The 17,431-nt window shown below is 47.7% G+C and overlaps 1 protein-coding gene across 2 annotated transcripts in view; it reads left to right on the top strand.

Annotated features, from left to right (window-relative positions):
* The first annotated feature begins 584 nt into the window (after window positions 1-584).
* HOMER2 (homer scaffold protein 2) overlaps window positions 585-17,431 on the top strand; it is a 54,367-nt gene continuing 37,520 nt past the window's right edge. Inside the window, exon 1 of one of the 2 annotated variants that reach the window (XM_040569829.1) lies at window positions 585-759. In XM_040569829.1, coding sequence (XP_040425763.1) covers window positions 665-759 — 95 coding nt within the window. In that variant the 5' untranslated portion in view covers window positions 585-664. The remainder of the gene's footprint in view (window positions 760-17,431) is intronic. The other variant, XM_040569830.1, reaches the window with a different exon arrangement.

The following is a 17,431-nucleotide window of genomic DNA, read 5'->3' as shown; positions in this document are numbered from 1 at the left end:
ATTTTGCCCTCGGTGGGAAGGAACCATCCCAATTTATCGTCATAAAATCACACGGGGCGGCGGGGCAGGAAAGGGGGGGAGTGGGATTTTTTCTTCGCTTCCCTGGCGAAAGGGATGAAAAGAGCGCAAAGGTGCCCCCCCAGCTGTGTGTCCCCCCATTCCCACCCCCAGCAGCTGCGGCTCCCGGCAGCCGGACAGCGCAGCCGGTGCTCGGGCCCCCCCCGGCACTTCCCCCAAACTTTTCTCACCACCCCGGCCCCCGCGGCCGGTCACCCCCACCCTAAACCCACCCCACCTTCGTCCCCTTATCCACGGGGGTGGGCACCGAGAAGCCCTCGGGGGTTCCCCCCGCTTCATCCACTCCCCCCACCGCCGCCTGCCCGTGCCCGGGGCCGGGGAGCTGGAGGGGTCCCGGAGCCGGGGGGGGGGGTCCCGGGGACGCTCCCCCCCGCCAGGCAGCAGCGAGGGGGCGGCGGGAGATTGCTCGGTGCCGCCGCCGCCCGGGAGGGAGGTTATGTAAGGGGGGAGGGAGGCGGCGGCAGGAGGAGGAGGAGGAGGAGGAGGAGGAGGAGCGGGAGGAGCAGGACGCCTCGCCGCCGCCTGCCGCCGCCGTGCAGCCGCAGCCAGCCGGGAGCGGGAGCGGGATCGGCAGCGGGGCGGCCGCATGTGCGAAGTGGGGACGCGGCCGCCGCCGGCCGCCGAGCGCGGGGAGCCGCCCGGGGGTGCCGCCGCCCCGGCCGAGAGGTGCCGAGACATGGGGTGAGTCCGCCGGGCCCCCAGCGCCCCCCGCGTCCCGCCCCCTCCCCGGCACCCCCCGGCTCCACGCGGGGGTGCTCGCCCCCCGCCCCGGCCCCTCCGCAGGTGCGCCCCGGCCGCTGCCGAGCCGGGAGGCGGCGGTTCGTTAAAGCAATTAATTCATTAAGCACTTACCGCCCGGCCGGGGGGCGCCCACCCGAGCCGCGCCGGCGGGGGTGGGAGCGCAGCGGAGGGGAAAAATTAAGAAAAATAAAAATAAAAAAATACAACCTCAGCTCGGGCACGCTGCTGGTGGCCACATGCAGAGCTGGGGGGTCCCGGGCAGAGCTGGGGGGCCCCGGCGGGGGCAGCGCTGCCGGCCCCGGGGGGCTCCGCGGGTGCGCTGGGGTCGTGCTGGGCTCTGCCTGGGCTCCCCGCCGGGGGCGGGCCGCCGCCAACTTGCCCGGACCGCGGGAGCCGTGCGGGGGTGTGGGCAAAGAGCTGCCCCGCACACGCACCCCTCCTTTTTTTCCTCCCGGAGAATTGAGCCTGAGCTTTCCGAAAATCAGCCGTGCCGTGTTCCTAGCCTCCAAGTTTAATAGGGGGCAAAAACCGCTTGCTGGCGTTAGAGCAGTTCGTGAACTGAACGGTAGGAAAGGGAGGTTAACGTGGTGCTCTCGGCTGGAACTGCATGCGGGTTAGAGACCCATCCTCTCGACCAGAATGTCTTGGGGGATTCCAAACCCACACGTTTAATTTGCTTTATTTTTATCCTATTGTTGTCCCTTACACCTTTTCCTTGCCTCTCCTCACCCCCCTGTGGCAAGGAACCGTTCTCCACTTTCTGGGCATCCTCATGCTGCTCCCAGCTGTGCAGCCTCCCACTCGAGATGCGTTGATTATTGTCAAAGTGCTACCATTTGAGACAGTGTGGATAAATAATGAATTAAAATGCCACGCATGTGCCTGAATCGGATACCTAGCAGTACTGAATACGAGTGCAGGGTCAGAGGGGAGAAATAAGATCCGAAGAGTGTCTCCCGATGTTTCACTTCAGGATTATGAGGGGCTCTTCTTCATTATGTAAAGTTCCACTGGAAATAGCAGAGGTAGCGTTACAGCTTGGGGTTGTGGAAGGAAACATCAACGCCTGGCTGGAGCAGCATGGCCCCACTGAGCCCAGGCTGGACAGAAACATCAAGCCCAAGGGAACTCGCCCCCATTCTTTTTACCCGTGTGTCTCTGAAAACAAATAGGTTTGTCGTTGTTGTTTGATCCGGCTCTGTGCTGGTGGATGAGTGCAGCTGTGAAGTTTTGCTGTGGCGTGGAGGGAGCCGTGGGGCAGGTAGCAGCAATGCCCTGGCCCTTGGCTCAGCACAGTGCTGCTCTGCCCGCGGAGCTTCCCTGGGGCCTGGGGCTCTGGAGTGCCCCGGGTGTGCTTGTGGCTGCACCCGTCTGTGCTGCCCTGCTCCATGGCACCTGCAGAGGTATGAGGCACCTTCGCCGGTCCGGTTCGATACCCCGATGTAACGTGTTTGACTTCGATTGAGTCGTTTCAGCCTGACACCGATGCTGGGGAGGAAGAATAAGCTCCTGACACCATTCATTCCTGGGGTTTCAGCATGGGTTGTACACACTCGTACGCTCTGTACGGAGTGCAGGCGAGGTGTTTGCTGGATATATGTTTTGTGTCTCCCGTCATTATCTCACCATCCACCTTTCCGATGTAGAGAACTTCAGAGTCTGCCCGTGCAGGTTACTGCAGCAGGGGCTCAGCACACCTGACGCAGAAGCCACCCCTTGTGTCCTCCCTGCTCCACCTCCACTGGCAAATCCTTTACCTGGGTGTGCTTCAGCCTTGCCTTCTGTGAAATGGGCACCTTTGTACTCGTCTGTCCCCGTGACGCACTCTGCGATGGGAGCACGGTGCCCAGCCTTTTGTATCTGAAGGAACAGGTTTTGTCCCAGGAATTCCAGCAGGGTTTGCTTCCTGGGCATGCTCTGGTGTCACATCGGCAGGTTCTCAACGAAATTGCGACAATAATTTGACTCTTAGCACTTAAACGATTTTTTTTTTTTGGGGGGGTGACCATTGCTAATGATTCATTTAAATGCTGCCTATGGATTTGGCAGTGACTGATGGTGCTATGAAACCTGATATAGCTACTTGAGCTCAGCAAAGCTATTTAAATTGCTTATTAGCTGTGAGCTGAGCTATTTAAACTGTTGGTTTAGTTCAACTTAGGCAGCAAGGTAGTGTCAAGTTTTACAAAAGTCATTTACATGTTTGAAAAAATTAATGCATGTAATTCAGGGGATGTGAAAACAATATTTTTTTTTTTAAGGTGTTTAGGCAAAAAAGTCTGCCTCAGTGCTCATTAAAGTCAATGTGAAGGTTCCTGCTGACCAAAAACCATTGTCTTTGGGTCAAGCCATTGTTTGAGCTCCCACTGTACAAATGTTTACTTTGTAGAAAAAAACTTTTTCTAAATCACTGCTTTCTTCTACCCAACATATCTGGCAACTGTCCTTACCTCAACAGTACCAGGGATTAAACTTTAGCTATTTAAATAACCACAATGTAACAACAAATTTCCCATTGCAGAGGCTTTATTTTGTCTGAAAATAGCTTGAATTGTGTCTTGGTGTTGCAAACAAAGTCCAAACAAACCCAAGAAAATGGCAAGCTTGTCTAGGGCTCCGATTTCCGTGAGCTGTGCATACTAATCTAATAGCCAGCATCTGATTCAATTGACCTCAATTTAAGCAGTATAAGCTAACTTTCCAGTTAGAAAGATGCCTCAGACTTAGTTATTAGATGATTTTAAGGAGGTATTGCCTAGTTGCTTCCTCTGTGCTTACATTCTTTTACTATTTTCGTTTCTTTAGTGTCTTTGTATTTCCTTATCTGTCAGTGACAAAATATTTCTTGTTATGAGGCATGTGACAAGTACCCAGTTTGGATTAGATGTGGAAATCACTGCTGCTGAAGCTGTTATTTATATTATCTGTTGGATTAAAATTCCACTAATTTAAATATTCTCTAGCAATAAATTTGAGTTTCAAATCAGTTTTTATAAATCACATCAAATGAAAATCAGGCCTCCGACTGTTAGAAATTACTGCAGAAAGCTGCGTACCGATGTAAAAGCCGCATGAATGTGTATGTATATGTGCGTGCTATATAGGTTAATGATGAATTAGCACACATTTCTTGTGGCTGGTGAGAGCTGCTTCTCTGTGCTGCTTCTACAGGGGCTAACGTGGTGCACTAGCCCTGGCTGGCTGGCAGCCCCCCAACCCATGTGGTGCCTCTGCCTGCCCCAGGTGGGCTGCGGGCCCCCACCTCCCCCAGGAAGGTGCAGAAGGTGAGTTTCCAAGCCTGGCTTCAGCGATGAAGTAACCTCGTCTTAAGGAGACTTCTGGACCCATGAGCAAAACTCTGTCCCTCCTGTAGTGTTTATCATGAAAAGGTACGGTTGGGAGCCTATATTTCTGAGAGCAGTCATATGTAATGCTTTTATTATGCAGTGACATTTAAGAGCACCAGGAAAGACTGCCTTGCACTTTTCCCTTCTGCTGTTGGCAGCAGCAGTGTCCATCGGCCAATGGATGGCTGCAGCCATCCAGGGAACAAAGACAAAAGGGAGGATGAGGAAAGAAAAAGGTGACAGAGGCAAAAGATACAATGAAATTAGTGTTATGGGAAGGCATTAATTTTGGACGCTGTTCAAGCTGGCCTTTCCCGGTACCGGCAGTACTTTAGATACCATGGTGATAAGCTTCGCCTAAGACACTCCATAGCGGGGAATGGCGTGTTGCAGAGGAAACTCACCTTGGCCTTCATCCAGCTCCCGCTGGGATCCATGGGAGTCTCGCGCTGCCTCCCTCCGAAGTTTGGCCGAGCCATCTGTCCCCAGGGAAGGGGGGAACAGGGCTGGATGTGCCTGAGCAGCCACAGCACTGCACTCCCAAAGCAACAACACCTGGCTGCGACCGCAAAGCTGGTGTCCCTCAGACAGGGCTGGGGCAAGGCAGGCAGCCCAGTTGGCGCTGTGGGACTATTTTAGGGGGTTTTATGGTCTGCAGCTTCAGTTCAGATCCTAGCATAGCTCAGGGGGGTAGATTACACCAGGCAGCATCCAACTGGTGATCGTGTTGGTGTTCAAGGAAAGAGACTGAGACCTGACAGACGCTAAGGCTGTCAATCTTGGGATTTTCAAGGCAGCTTCCTGGGAATGCTTGATTCTTCACAGCGTCCGTTCCTTATGTAGCTATTCCCATTTTTTTGCAGAGTGGGTATAAATGGCTGCTGTTCTGATTCGGGGAATTTAGCATCTCTGTGTGCAGATCGAGGAGGTGTTTGTACAAAATCCAGTGGAAAAGTCAGGTCCAGAGGGCTTTAAGTTCTGAAGCTTTATCTTGAGTTCACTGAAGTGGATGGGAGAACTCAGCTGACCTCAATGGTGTTTATAAAACCTGTTCTCTGTAGCTTCTTTAACAAGTTTAACACAATTTTAATAAGGCTGGAGAGGCAGGGAGCTTGGAGACCTGGGGTGGAGACAATGTGGATAGACCGTGATAAGGATTTGTGTGTGCTCAGAGCTGGTGTGGTGTGTTCAGGTGAGAGCAAACCTCTCATGCTGGAGCTTTTCACACAGGTTTGCCATCAGGCGAGAGCCCTTGTCCCTTTATGCACAATTATCTGAGGAGTTTGTAACACTGCAGATAAATGCACATAACTGAATTAGGGCAAAAATCCCATGGGTGAGTAAGAGCTGAGGAAAATGAGAAATTGGGAGAAATTGCAAAACAAGCTAATAGAGGAGCAGGAAGAAATGATGAATGAATGACTGCCATGAGAGAGAGACAGTGGGTTTAGAGATAACTTCAACAAGCTCCAATAGGAAAAATCCACCAGTACAACTGGTTCAAATGCCCTGGTGCAAATTTCACCAAAATTTGCTCAGGTAGTCAATGTTGAAGAAAAGGTGAACAAAAAGAAAACTTAATGCAGAGGGAGTGATCGTAGTCAAGTTTCTCTTAGCTACTAGCCTAATTAATTACTGCTGTTAATTTGTTTGTCACTTGAGAAGAAGCTTATAAATAAAATATCCTCCCCAAAGTTGGGATGTCCCTCAAGCCCCTCTTTCTATTTGAATAGAGGATCGTGAATAGGTCTCCTGGTAACAAAAGCATCATTTGAAATGTTAAAAAGTTATTTGATGTTCAGTTCCTTTAAACTGAAAGTTGTTTTAACTGGTTCAAGGTCTGACAAATTGTCTTAAATTGTTTGAGCACATTCCCAGCATGACTGAAAGGGGCAGAGAGGAGCAATGAGTTTGCTGAGAACCCAAGAGCAAGGGCATCAGCCTGGTTTGGCAGCGTGACTTTCTGCATTGCTTTTTATTCATTCTTTTGGCTGTATTAATGCAGTGCCTACAATAAATAGCCTCACCCCTGAAACTATATTTAAGGAAGCATAAGCATTTTGAATCAGCTGTTGGTTTTCCTGTTGACTTTTTGATAGGGAGTTTGCTGAGTGGGAAGGTCTCTGGTGCTGAAGCTTGCTCTGTGGTCAGATCCCTGCCTGCTTTCACCTTGAATGCTGTCCATCACCTTTGTGCACTGCAAATACAGCACGCGGCTTATTTATACTGTGCTTTGGTGGTGGCTCTTTAGGATGTAAATGTGCTTAGGGAACGTATTTCAGCAAAGTTTCTCCCAATAATTCAGCTCTGTGCTGTAAATAGCTGACAATCCTGTTATTAAATCTCAGAATGTGGCAGGGCAAGGGCACTGCCTTCAAACAAAGACAGGAAGCATTTAAGCTTGAGCATTAAAGAAGCACTTTTAATGGCAAGAGCAATTAGGTAGGGAATAGGCCATTAACATCAGGGGAGGTTACTGCTGCACCGCAACCACACATCACCCGGTGCAGGTTAGGGACGGCTTGAGGAGGGCTTGTGTAACAGCTACTCATGCAAAATGTACGAGATGAGATTGGATGATGCAGTTGATCTTTGATTATATTTTTGATGACGCATCCTAGCTGCTCTCTGACTGCTGGTAGGAGAAAGATTTGCCCAATGCTGCTGGCTTGGATGCTCTGTGCTTAGCTCATGTGTGACACGAGTGGCTGGCTGCTCGCTCCTACTGACGTAGCAGCTATTAGGGGCTATCGGGCCCTCTTGCATCACTGGCAAATGCTTCGTAATGGTAATTCTGCCACTGGGGTCAGGATTAAAATGAAGGAAATACTTTAAATAATTGATGCTCTGGGCGTTTTAGGATTTGTTTAAAAAAAATGGTGTTGCTGGATGACATCACTAAGCGGGACAGCCTGCTTAATGACTCATACGGGAGCAGTAGGCTCTGCTGTGTAGGTGTTGTAGGATTTGTGGGCTTCATGGTGAAGGCTGGCAAGGCTAGGAGCTTTAGCTGCAAAACAACTGTGGCTTTATCATGGAGAAGAGAGCAGATTTGACACAGGGGAAAGAGGGCCTGGCAGTGGAGGTGTGAGCAGAAGTGGCTGCTGGTTACTGTGCAAAGCCTGTTCCCTTCTGTGGCAACTCATCCTCCTTTCCTGCCTCCCCCACACGCCAGTCTGATGTTATTTATTTGATGCAGCTTATCAAAATGCAAGATTGTAAGAATTTCTGAAGTGACAAACTGTTTTATTTCCGTCTGGAATTCTCACCACAGCCTACAGGATTTAGAAACTCGAACCCTGCTGCAATTCAGAAAGAAATTTTCTGTAGAAGTTGCACTCCTCTGCCTACACATCGAGGGGTCTGAGAGAGCCCTCTGGAGCTGCTAGATGTTGCTTCCCATTAGGATTGCATTATAATAATAATAGGAGTCCTGCCACTGCGTTCTTATCAGACCAGATTTAGTACATCAATGCAGAAAGACAGCAAAGGCCTCTCTGGAATACATTCAAGAATATGTAGCCAGATTGTACAATATTTTTTTCCTAAAGCTACTTCTAGTTGCGCTGAGGATCCTTCCTTGTGGACTGTGAAATGGTGTGTATAAGTGCCTACTGTGTAAATATTTGTTGTTTGCCTCTGTTTCACGCTTAGCAGTAGATCCTCAACAGACATGGAACACTGTATTTGGGGGAAAAATATGAAATGTAAGTCTTGCAAGACTCAGAAACATTAATTTCATCATGTGGAGGTGTGAGTATCTTAATTTCAGTATTCATTACTGCTTGTTCCTGCCTTGGAAGAGGGACAGGTAGTGTAGCCAGAGCTGGGAGTATTCAGCAAGGCTTTTCTTTCTGGAAACGTGGTGCTTCAACCAAGATGCACGCTCTCTCCTTCGTATTAATTGCATTGCAGTGACTGAGTCAAGTTCTTTGCTTTTGGTGAGTTGCTCTATAGTCTGCAACAGCAATGCTTTATTGTTGTCTGTTTTATTGGGATTTTGTATTCAGGCTTCCCACTATAAATCTGTTGCGCACATCTAAAATGTCTCCCTGCAGTTGTTTAAGTGGGAACATGTGATCTGTTTTGTGATATTGAAAACTGTCAATGAGAGCATTTGAAAAAAAAAATAATAAGGGGGGGAGAGATGCTCTGAGCTGAGCTGTGCAACATCTCACCCACCAGCGCCCAGGGCTGTGCAGGGGCCGCTGTGCTGTGTGCAGGGTGTGCGGGGAAACACAGGAGTGGGACACCCGACTACTGTCCCTATCGGTGATGATGATGCCCAAAGATGAGGCAGGAACCCTGTTCTGGTAGGTAGCTCAGGCACTAGTGCAAAGCTTGCTGGTGCTACAGCTTAGAGACCTCATGTTAGTTATACATTGATTTACATCTGCCTGCTCTCTGTGTCCCCCTGCCTTGGTGTTGTCCCCTGTCTAACTGGGATGTACCTACATACTGCACCTCCAGGAGAGGGGTAAAGAGGTGTCCCCACCATACACCTTCCCCTTATGCCAAACCCCTGGCACCAGAAAGCCAAAACACTCCCAGACCTGCCAGGAAGCTTCTGCATAGAAGAGGCAGCCCCAAGGAGCTCACAGGGGAGATCAACAGCTGCCCTTGGGTATACAGGAGATAAAGGCATCTTTGGACACTATTTATGTACACGTATAATCCAATGATTGTCATACTAATCCCCTCTTCCAGCTGGAAGAGGGAGAAATTTGTTCTTTCATGGTACAATAAAGGAGATTTAGCTGCCTTAAATGTTATGGCACAGAGGTGAACTAGAGCTCGCCCTTCATGATTATTTTATCTTGCGTGCTTGACAGCTGTCTGTCACTTGTGTATAGTCCATTACAGGAGACAGCCCTGTTTCTCTTGTTCATTTATAGAGGTGGTCTCCATAAGCTTGTATTTAAGGGATCTTCTGAAAACGCTAATACTTAAAAAGACTCTAATTTGGTTTATGGTCTTTTTCAAGACAAACAGAAACTGGCTTGGCTGAGAACAGGGACTTGACACTTCATTACACCCACCCAAATTCAAGGGAATTCAGTTAAAAGCTTCAATCTCTTATCTCAGGCACAAGGAACCACAGCAGCTGTGGGCAAGGGTCACACTGCACGCTCCAGGACGGGAGCTGCTGGTTCGGGGAAGTGGTCTGGGGGTGGGTGGCGAGACTGGCCTCCTGCGCACATCCGAAGTCTGCGTGGGTCTGTGCGTCCTCTGTCAGCCTTCTCTCGGTGCCTCTTCCACCTTCCTCTGTGCTTCAGAGCAGGCAAATGGGCTTTTGTGCATAATGTAAAATCCTTTCACTTTTGAGAGATCTGAAGGACAAATAACATCTTTAAAGTTTCCGCACAGCCCCCTTCACGTTGCAATGCTCAGAGATGTTCCCCAGATGCAGACAGTTCTTAGCAGCTGGTTTTTGAGGCCTTCAGAACTGCACATCACAGAAGATGCATCAGCTCTCAAGGACTTCATTAGCAGTACCCAGCCCAATGCTCCCACCAGGCTCTCTCACCCCGCTTGTCCTCCCCAGGCTTCTCTGCAATGCCCGTGGTTTTGCAGAGGGTTTTGCAGCCCTCTTTGGCTGCACTGAGCCCCTCATGATGCCCAGGGTAACCACCTCTCCCATGGCTGTGGTCACCTGCTTTTCCCTCTATGGAGAAGGTCTGATCTGAAATTTTGGTCTCCAAGCAGTAACCCTGCGTGTGCGTTGTTTAGATCTGCTTGCAAGAACTTCTCTCCATTGACTTAGAAATTAGCATTTCAAATTCTGTGGGGGAGGAATTGCCAAAGTTCTTATATTTTAAGCTTCAAATTAGAGTATTAGAGTTTGGAACGGAATCAAAATATCTAATCCACTTTGCATTCCCTGTTTGATCTTTCCTTTCTGCCTTATGAATTGGCACCATTGTCCTTAGGAGGTACAGCAAGATAGTGCTACTCTGGGAGGCTTCTCCCACGAAATATAAAAGCAGCATTGCACTGATTTACAGTGCCCTTTCAAATAACTGTTAGATTAGCATAGATGACACGGGGTTGTACTGGAAAGAGTTTATGCTCGTCAGCTCCATTATTGAATGTCCTCTGAATTATTGGCCAGAGGAGAGAACAGGCTCACGGCGGCTGGGCACAGCTTGGATGGCTCAGTGTTGCCTCATATTCCTTAAGAGAATGACTGATTTATGGGAGTTAAGCAGGCTGGTCCAGACTTTGCACCCCAGATCTAAGTTTCTTGTCCTCCCTTCCATCTCTGTCTCCATCTCCTTCTGTCTGTCCTTGCTCCGTGGTGCTGCTGCATCTGGCTCCCTGTGGGGCACAGCCCAGCCTAGTGGGGCAGCAGCGTTTTGCTGGGGGGGCCACATGGAAATAAAGGCAGCCAATTGTTTGTCTAGGGAGAAATGAGCAATTGAAATTTTTTTTTTTTGGCTGCTGCTTAAGGGTAGTAAAGCTTCCTAAAAGAAAACAGTGTTTAGAGATCTGTAATAGAGGCCTGATGAGACAAATCGATCGAATTCCTGGGGTGCTAAAGTGTGAACGTGCAAAAAGCCTAGTAAGAATTTCTCACCAATTGGCACCTTATCTGCAGTGGCTGTGTGAGCAGTTGATCCATGCTGCATGCTAACACCAGGCACTAATTTTAGACCACGGGTTCTATGAAGAGCACAGTTCCCAGCTCTTTACTTGCTATAATTTACTTAAGGCAACTGGGAAGCTGGTGCATGCACTTTGTCTATTCCAGCAAGGGAGGCATCTGCCTCCGCTAGCAAGGAGTCTCATACCAGGAGAGCACACTTGAAACAAATTGCTGTGTAATACAAGAGATGATTTTTAATCCTATTTTAAAACAAATGTTCAGAGTTCAATTCTGAAAATGAAGAAAAAATAAATCATTGGAATTGTGTAATATAGCTTATTATTCTGGCATAAAAAGCCCATCTAGAATTTATTGAGCTGATTTTGCTCACATTTGTTCGGTATAAATAAGCAGTAACTTAAAACAGAGAGGATCAGCTCTCCTGCGTGCACTCTCCTGTGGTTTTCAAGGGTGAATTCGCCACCACTTAAATCCTATAAAAGTTCAAAGCTCTACAGCAGAAGTATTAATAAAGGACATGGCTGTAAGCAGGTTGTGTCATCGGGGATGCGTGTCGGCCTGACGTTATCACCCATGGAGTGCTTTGTTTGCCTTTGGTAAATGTGATGAGCTCCAGGCTTTGTGCTGAAGTGGCACTGCCGAACTTAGCCATGGCTTATCTGGCTGGCACTGAGCGGGATGAGCCTCTGCTTGCGATCCAGCCAATCGGGGTGGTTTCACAGTGTTGCTGGAGCATGGTGCTGCCCTCTCCAAGCTGGTTCCTCTCTTGGGAGCAGGTATGAGACAGCTGAATGAATGCAGTGCATGTATGGTCTTCCTGCAGAGACCCTGCTGCTATGTGTGGGGGGCTGTCCTCTGCGTCTGCGTGGGCCAGGCGGCTGCCTTGAAAAATATAAGGAAAATAACTCCAGTGTGTTTTAGACCAGAGAGAGAAGGATTTGGAAAAGTAAGTACATGTACCAGTGCCGCCAACTCTCAGGGCAGCTGGAATATCAAGCAGCAAATAGTGGCAACTACGCAAGGGCGATGCTGAACAGCTGCAGTGAGGCATGTTATCCTCTGGCTGTAGTAGCAGTGCTATATCCAGCTGCGACCTGGTGCACCCGGGTAGTTTCATCAATAACAGTGTGATGCCCCCCGGCATCGAGCCTGTGCCGAGTGGGAACCCTGGGAGGGAGCCTGGCCCTGAGCACCAGCCCTTCCAAGCCAATTGTTTTTGTCCCAGTTCATGGAGAAAAAAAAAAAAAAAGGGATTATCTTATTCCTTTAAACATTTTGGTAAGTGTTAATATGCTTTTGGTGCAGTGGAAATAATTGCCATATGGCTGCAAGATTTGCCATCTGTCCAGAGAGGCTGAAATGCAATTAGTCCATGTAGTCCATTTATCAATCCATAAGTGACAATATTCACAGTCCTGGCAACTTTGGTTGCTGACAGAATCAGCGCTTGTATAGGCCTACCTGTCTGCCCTTATTACAGTCAATACATAAATGAGATGGAAAAAAAACACATCATTCAGCCATGCCCTTCACCCCTGGCAGAAAGGTAAAGAAGTCTGCACTGATGTAAATGAAAAATGGTATGCCTTAATTTCTGGAAGTACTGATTTGATTTTTATGTCCAGTAGGCCTTAATTTTAATAAGACAAAGCCAGGTTTTTCTTGCAGTCTTTCAGTCAAGAAATACCAAGAGGACAGTGTGTGTCAACAGGGGAAAAAATGGCTATTAAGTGCTTTCTTGTTGTATTAACTTAGCAAAAGCTAAATGTTAGCAACATGAGAACCGTGATCATTAGCGTGATACATGGCAGCAGATTTTATTCTTCCAATGGTTCTTGTTCGCCTCCCAAAAAGTGAGAAGATGGCTTCTCAGCAGAGGGAATAAATTCTGCAATCAGGTCAAGGCTTTCTTATTTCTAAACCACAAATGCTCTGGCACTGTGAGTGGTCCGACTTCTCACTCTCCTTGAAGCTCAGCCCTGGCAGTGGTATGGATTGGTTTGGCCACGCAGAATGGTTGGCCTCTTCGAACCTTGGGTTAATTTGTAATGGCCTATGCACATCCAAAAAAAAACTTGAACAACTGATCTGGTTTACATATTACCCCGACACATCTTGGACTGTTAGTTTATAACAAGAATGTGTGCTGCACTTTGTTTGTTCTACGGATTGTCAGCCAGCCCATGCTAATTTCTGCGACTCTGCTGACATAAGAATGCCATTTTTCACATTTTTCGCATCATAACCTGTAGTAATGTAACCTGCATCACGCGGTCACTGGAAGAATGCTGTTGATGGAATTAAATCCTCACATAGCCCACACCTCACATAGCCCATGAGGCCTGGGGCAGAGGCACCCAGAAATCCAAAGTGTCAAGGCTTTGGAGCTAAGGGAATGGGACTGTGGGGATCTCAAACAGGTGGCTGTTGGGTTCAGGAATTTCTGGGAGGATCTTCTCCCAGTGTTATCCACAACACTGTAGTGTGCTCCACTGCAGAGTTAGAAGGTTGTAGGGGGTTAGTTTTGTGGTTTTGCTGATGTATTTTTGGAGGGGGTGTCGTTGTCGTTGTTTTGTTTTATAGATGCTGTTTCTCATGTGCAACTTGCTGGTTCTGGTTTTCAGATTTAGTACTTTTTCTTCTCTGACGCTCAGGAGATTTCCAGAGGATCTTCAGTATTGTTCTGGTTTTTTATGCCAACAAAGCAGTGTACACTTCTGAGATCTGTACTGTAAATCTGGTGGCAACAGATAGCTTTGTATTGGTAAAGATTAAAATTATCAGTGAATAATATTAGTTTCTAAATGTTTGAATTCCCTTTGTATTTTTAACTTGAAGCAGATAAAATATGCCGTTCAGTGATCTCTAAGGCGAATGCGCTAGCTTTAAGTATGTTCCTCTGCTCTTTAGAGAGGTGCTGTTGCATGCCAGCAGCAGCCAAAACGTTATGATCATTGGCATTATACTATTGAAATTCCCCAAGAAAGGAAGCCTGCTTTTCTCCACGTAGTCCAATTTAACCTGCACCGAGTGGAGGACACTTGTGTTGGCAGCACTCGCTTTTGTCCAGCACCTTTCCATTCCAGGTTGAGCGTGGTGGATGCACTCAGACCAGTCTTTTCTGCTTCTCACATGCAATCTTTGGTGTTCCTGACTGCATTTGGTGATTTTGTTTTTGTCTTCTGGATGGCTTAATCTGGGAGGAGGCTGTAACGAGAGACCTGGTGGAGCAGGGCAGCGCTGTTGCCAGCCCGCTGCTGTTCCCAGCACGGGCAAGCTGAAACACGTACCCAAAGCCCTGTGTGGGTACGGGTTTGCGTCTTCCTAATCCTTTATAGACCAAATTGCTTATTTTTTAATTGCCTTTAATTTTTACATGCTTCAGCTTCAATAAAGGTGTGAATCCCTGTATTAAACCACCCATGGCACCTTTTTCATGTCCTCCAACAAAGCACCTGGCCATGAGTGTCCTCTGCGCTTCCCTGGTGCTTTGGCAGCAGCTCCAGTCACAGCGTGTACCCGGCACAGGGCCTGCACCCGGCCCCGGACAAGCAAAGCCTTAACGTTTTCTGCTGGTGTTATGCTTGGTGGAATTCCTTATTTGCCCCTTCAGGCAGCAGATCAGAGTTATCCAGCTTGTTCTTTAAACAGAGCTGATAGGCTCCCCCTGCCCCCTCCAAGTTTAAGTGGAAGAAAAGCCTCAAGGGAGAGCGTTTGAATAGGGGATGGGAAAGGATATCAATAATTATATGTGTGGATTAGTGCACGGAAGAGTTCTTCTCCACGGATCTGCTTGGTGCTGTGGTGCGTAAGATAATGGGGAGTTTAACCACATTATTTTGCAATAGTGAGGCTTTGATTATGCTGCTGATTAAAATCACCTTTTTTGGATTTGTGCGCAGATAATCTCATCTGCCATTTAAATTCTTGTGATGTGGGGAAGGAAAATGTCCTGAGCACGAAGATGCTGCCCTGCTGGTGGCAGTGGGTTTGCTTGCACAAAGACATGCATGGTCTTTCACTCCAATGTTGTGTTTGTAGGTACAAAATATTTTGATTGTATATCCTCTGATATTTAACCTCTATTTTTTAAATGGACACCAAAGAGCACACACAACCTCAAAATATCCCTGACCTTCTGAAACATAGAAGGCATCCTGTAAAGGATTAATAATAATAATAGAGAGTGAGGCATTTTCCTGCTGGCTTACAAATGCAAAATAAATCACTCTTCCTCCAGCATTGTCTACATTATTTTCTCCTCCTTGATAATTTCTCACCACAGTAACACGAGAAGGGTGCCAATCCATAGCGGCTGCATAATGCAAGGCCGGGGGATGCTGGCTGTCGCTTTTGGGTGCTGCTCAAGGAACTTGGCGTAGGGCATGTCTGCAGCGAGCTGGCTTCATCCTCCTCAGCTGGAGCAGTTGTGGTGCACACATATGGCTCTGCGAGCCGTAAGGAACAGGCGGGTGTCTCCTTCCTGGGCGGGAGATGCTGGCATCGGGGTGAGGTGGGGAGCCAGTCTGCCTCCCCCCTCCTACAAAACTGGCCTCTCTGCTCCAAGTTTTATACTTCCAGTTTGATCGAAATCTCTCACTGAAATGCTACAAGGGGAGCGCTGTGCTATGGAGGAAGCTCTGCTAACAGCATTGATGCTGTTGGGGCTGAGGTGAGCCCCAAAGATGTAATTTTTAACCTATCCAGAGAAATGTGAAAGCTTCTGGGGGGCTGTTTATGTGCTGACACAGCCTTATTTGTCAACTAAGCTAGGAGAGTTTGTGTCTATCCTGGCAAAGGGGGTAAACAGAGTACTGTTATTTCCATTTTCTCCCAGTTTTATTAGCTTTGAATTTATCCCTGTGTACACAGGAGGCTGTGTAAACATTTCCAGGGCTGCAAATTTATGGAACCTCTTTCAGTGCCTTCTCAAGAAGGATCTGTGAAATAACCAGAGTAGCAGGACCAGTTTCACACATGCCCGAACTTGTTTTTTATTTTCAGAACAATCTTACCTATGGTGGAGTAGTTCAGGGTCTTTTCAGTTTCTATCCTCTGTGTGTGTTTATTCACGGACTGTCTCAAAAGGTGAATAACCATCTGGAGATAGCCCAAAAGTTAAGTGTGAGCTTTTCCACTGCCCAAGCTAAGCCTTTTCGTTTATGTATTGACTTCACAAAGGCATAATGGTATTGTGAGAGCTCCCAGATGTTACAGCGACTTTCACAGAGAGCTTTTGTCCTGAAGACTTATTCTTTTGGACTTACTCAGCTGTGAACCAAAAATGAGTTTAATTAACATCTGTACTTTTGACAGAAAATTCCTCTTTAGCTAGATATTTTTTTTCTTATTTTTTTTGTCTAAGTAACTGGAACTATTATGTTTCCTACAAATGTAAGAAGCACTTTTGTTAATTACATTGTCTGTTGAAATAATAATGCCTGTAAATGAAGGGAGCTAAAAAGATGTCTTTTTTTTGCATGAATTTAATACACTTCTGCAGGTGCAAAGATATCAAATCTAGCATAAAGTGGGCACTAGAGAGTTATGTCTGTAGTCATTTGAATAAGTTGCACGACCTTGCCCTTGGTTAGCACTGCTGCAACTTTGTCATCGCAGTCATGGTGAGAGAGAGAGAGGTCTGCCTACAGACCAGGGATTTCAGCAACTGGAGGATTGAAAAGAAGGACTTTGGGTAAATTTATATATTTTTAAATATTTTTTCTCATTCTTTCCTTTTTTTGGGGGGGCAGTGTAATTTCTGTCCTAATAGTCTTGTTTTTCCAAGAATTGCTCTGTCTGCACTGTAAGTGATCACAGTCCACCCTGAGGCTCGGCACTGCCAGAGGTGTGGGGTCAGAGGCTTGGGTCCCATAGCACTGAAAAATGCACTTGTAGGGGTGCCTGCACTTTCTTACAGGCAGAAAACAGCAGAGCCAAAGATGAGCGCAGCTGTCCCCTGCTAGCCCTGCCTGTCGCTCTGGGCCAGTTCTTCCATCCACTGTGCACAACAGATACTCTGATTTTCTCTCTGCCCTGATACTGCCTGGCCTGTTTTGCTCAGGGTTGCTGCTCTGTCCTTCCAAGTAATTTTTGCGATGGAAGTTGCTGTGTTTGAAGGTGTGTTTGCATTTCAGGACCAACAGGAGCTGACCAGGTGCAGGAAAGTGTCCCACCAAGGAGCAGACCCAGTTTGCAGGGCAGTCATCCTGCCACCCCCAGCCTCTGAATTGTGTGGGAGCTGTTGTTAAAGCCACCAGCAGCATCCCTCTGGTCTGCAAAGACTGTTGGTTTTTACAATAGTCGCTTTTGTTGAGTGGTGAATATTCAACTATTGATTTAGATTTTTCCACTCATGTAGTCAAAAACTTCCCAGGGTGAGAGATCTGCTACCAAACCACCCTCTGATGTTAGCAATAGCAAAGCTGCGGAGAGGAAATGAGGCGATTTAATTTTATTTCCAGGCTCGCTACTGGCTCTGTTATACCGGGATGCCATCTCGCTCTTTATGGCTGCTTCCTCAGGTGTAAAATGGAGCCATTACCACCTGCTTGCTCCATGCTACCAATTTTGCAGTCTTGCACGTTGGAGCAGGCTCTCTGCTCCTGATGGCTATGTGTGCTGGCAGCCGGCACCCGGACTTGTGTGTTGCATCTGA

The sequence above is a fragment of the Cygnus olor genome, chromosome 11 (genome assembly GCF_009769625.2).
Source record: "Cygnus olor isolate bCygOlo1 chromosome 11, bCygOlo1.pri.v2, whole genome shotgun sequence".
Classification (NCBI taxonomy): Eukaryota; Metazoa; Chordata; class Aves; order Anseriformes; family Anatidae; genus Cygnus; species Cygnus olor.
This window is presented reverse-complemented; position numbering and strand designations above follow the sequence as displayed.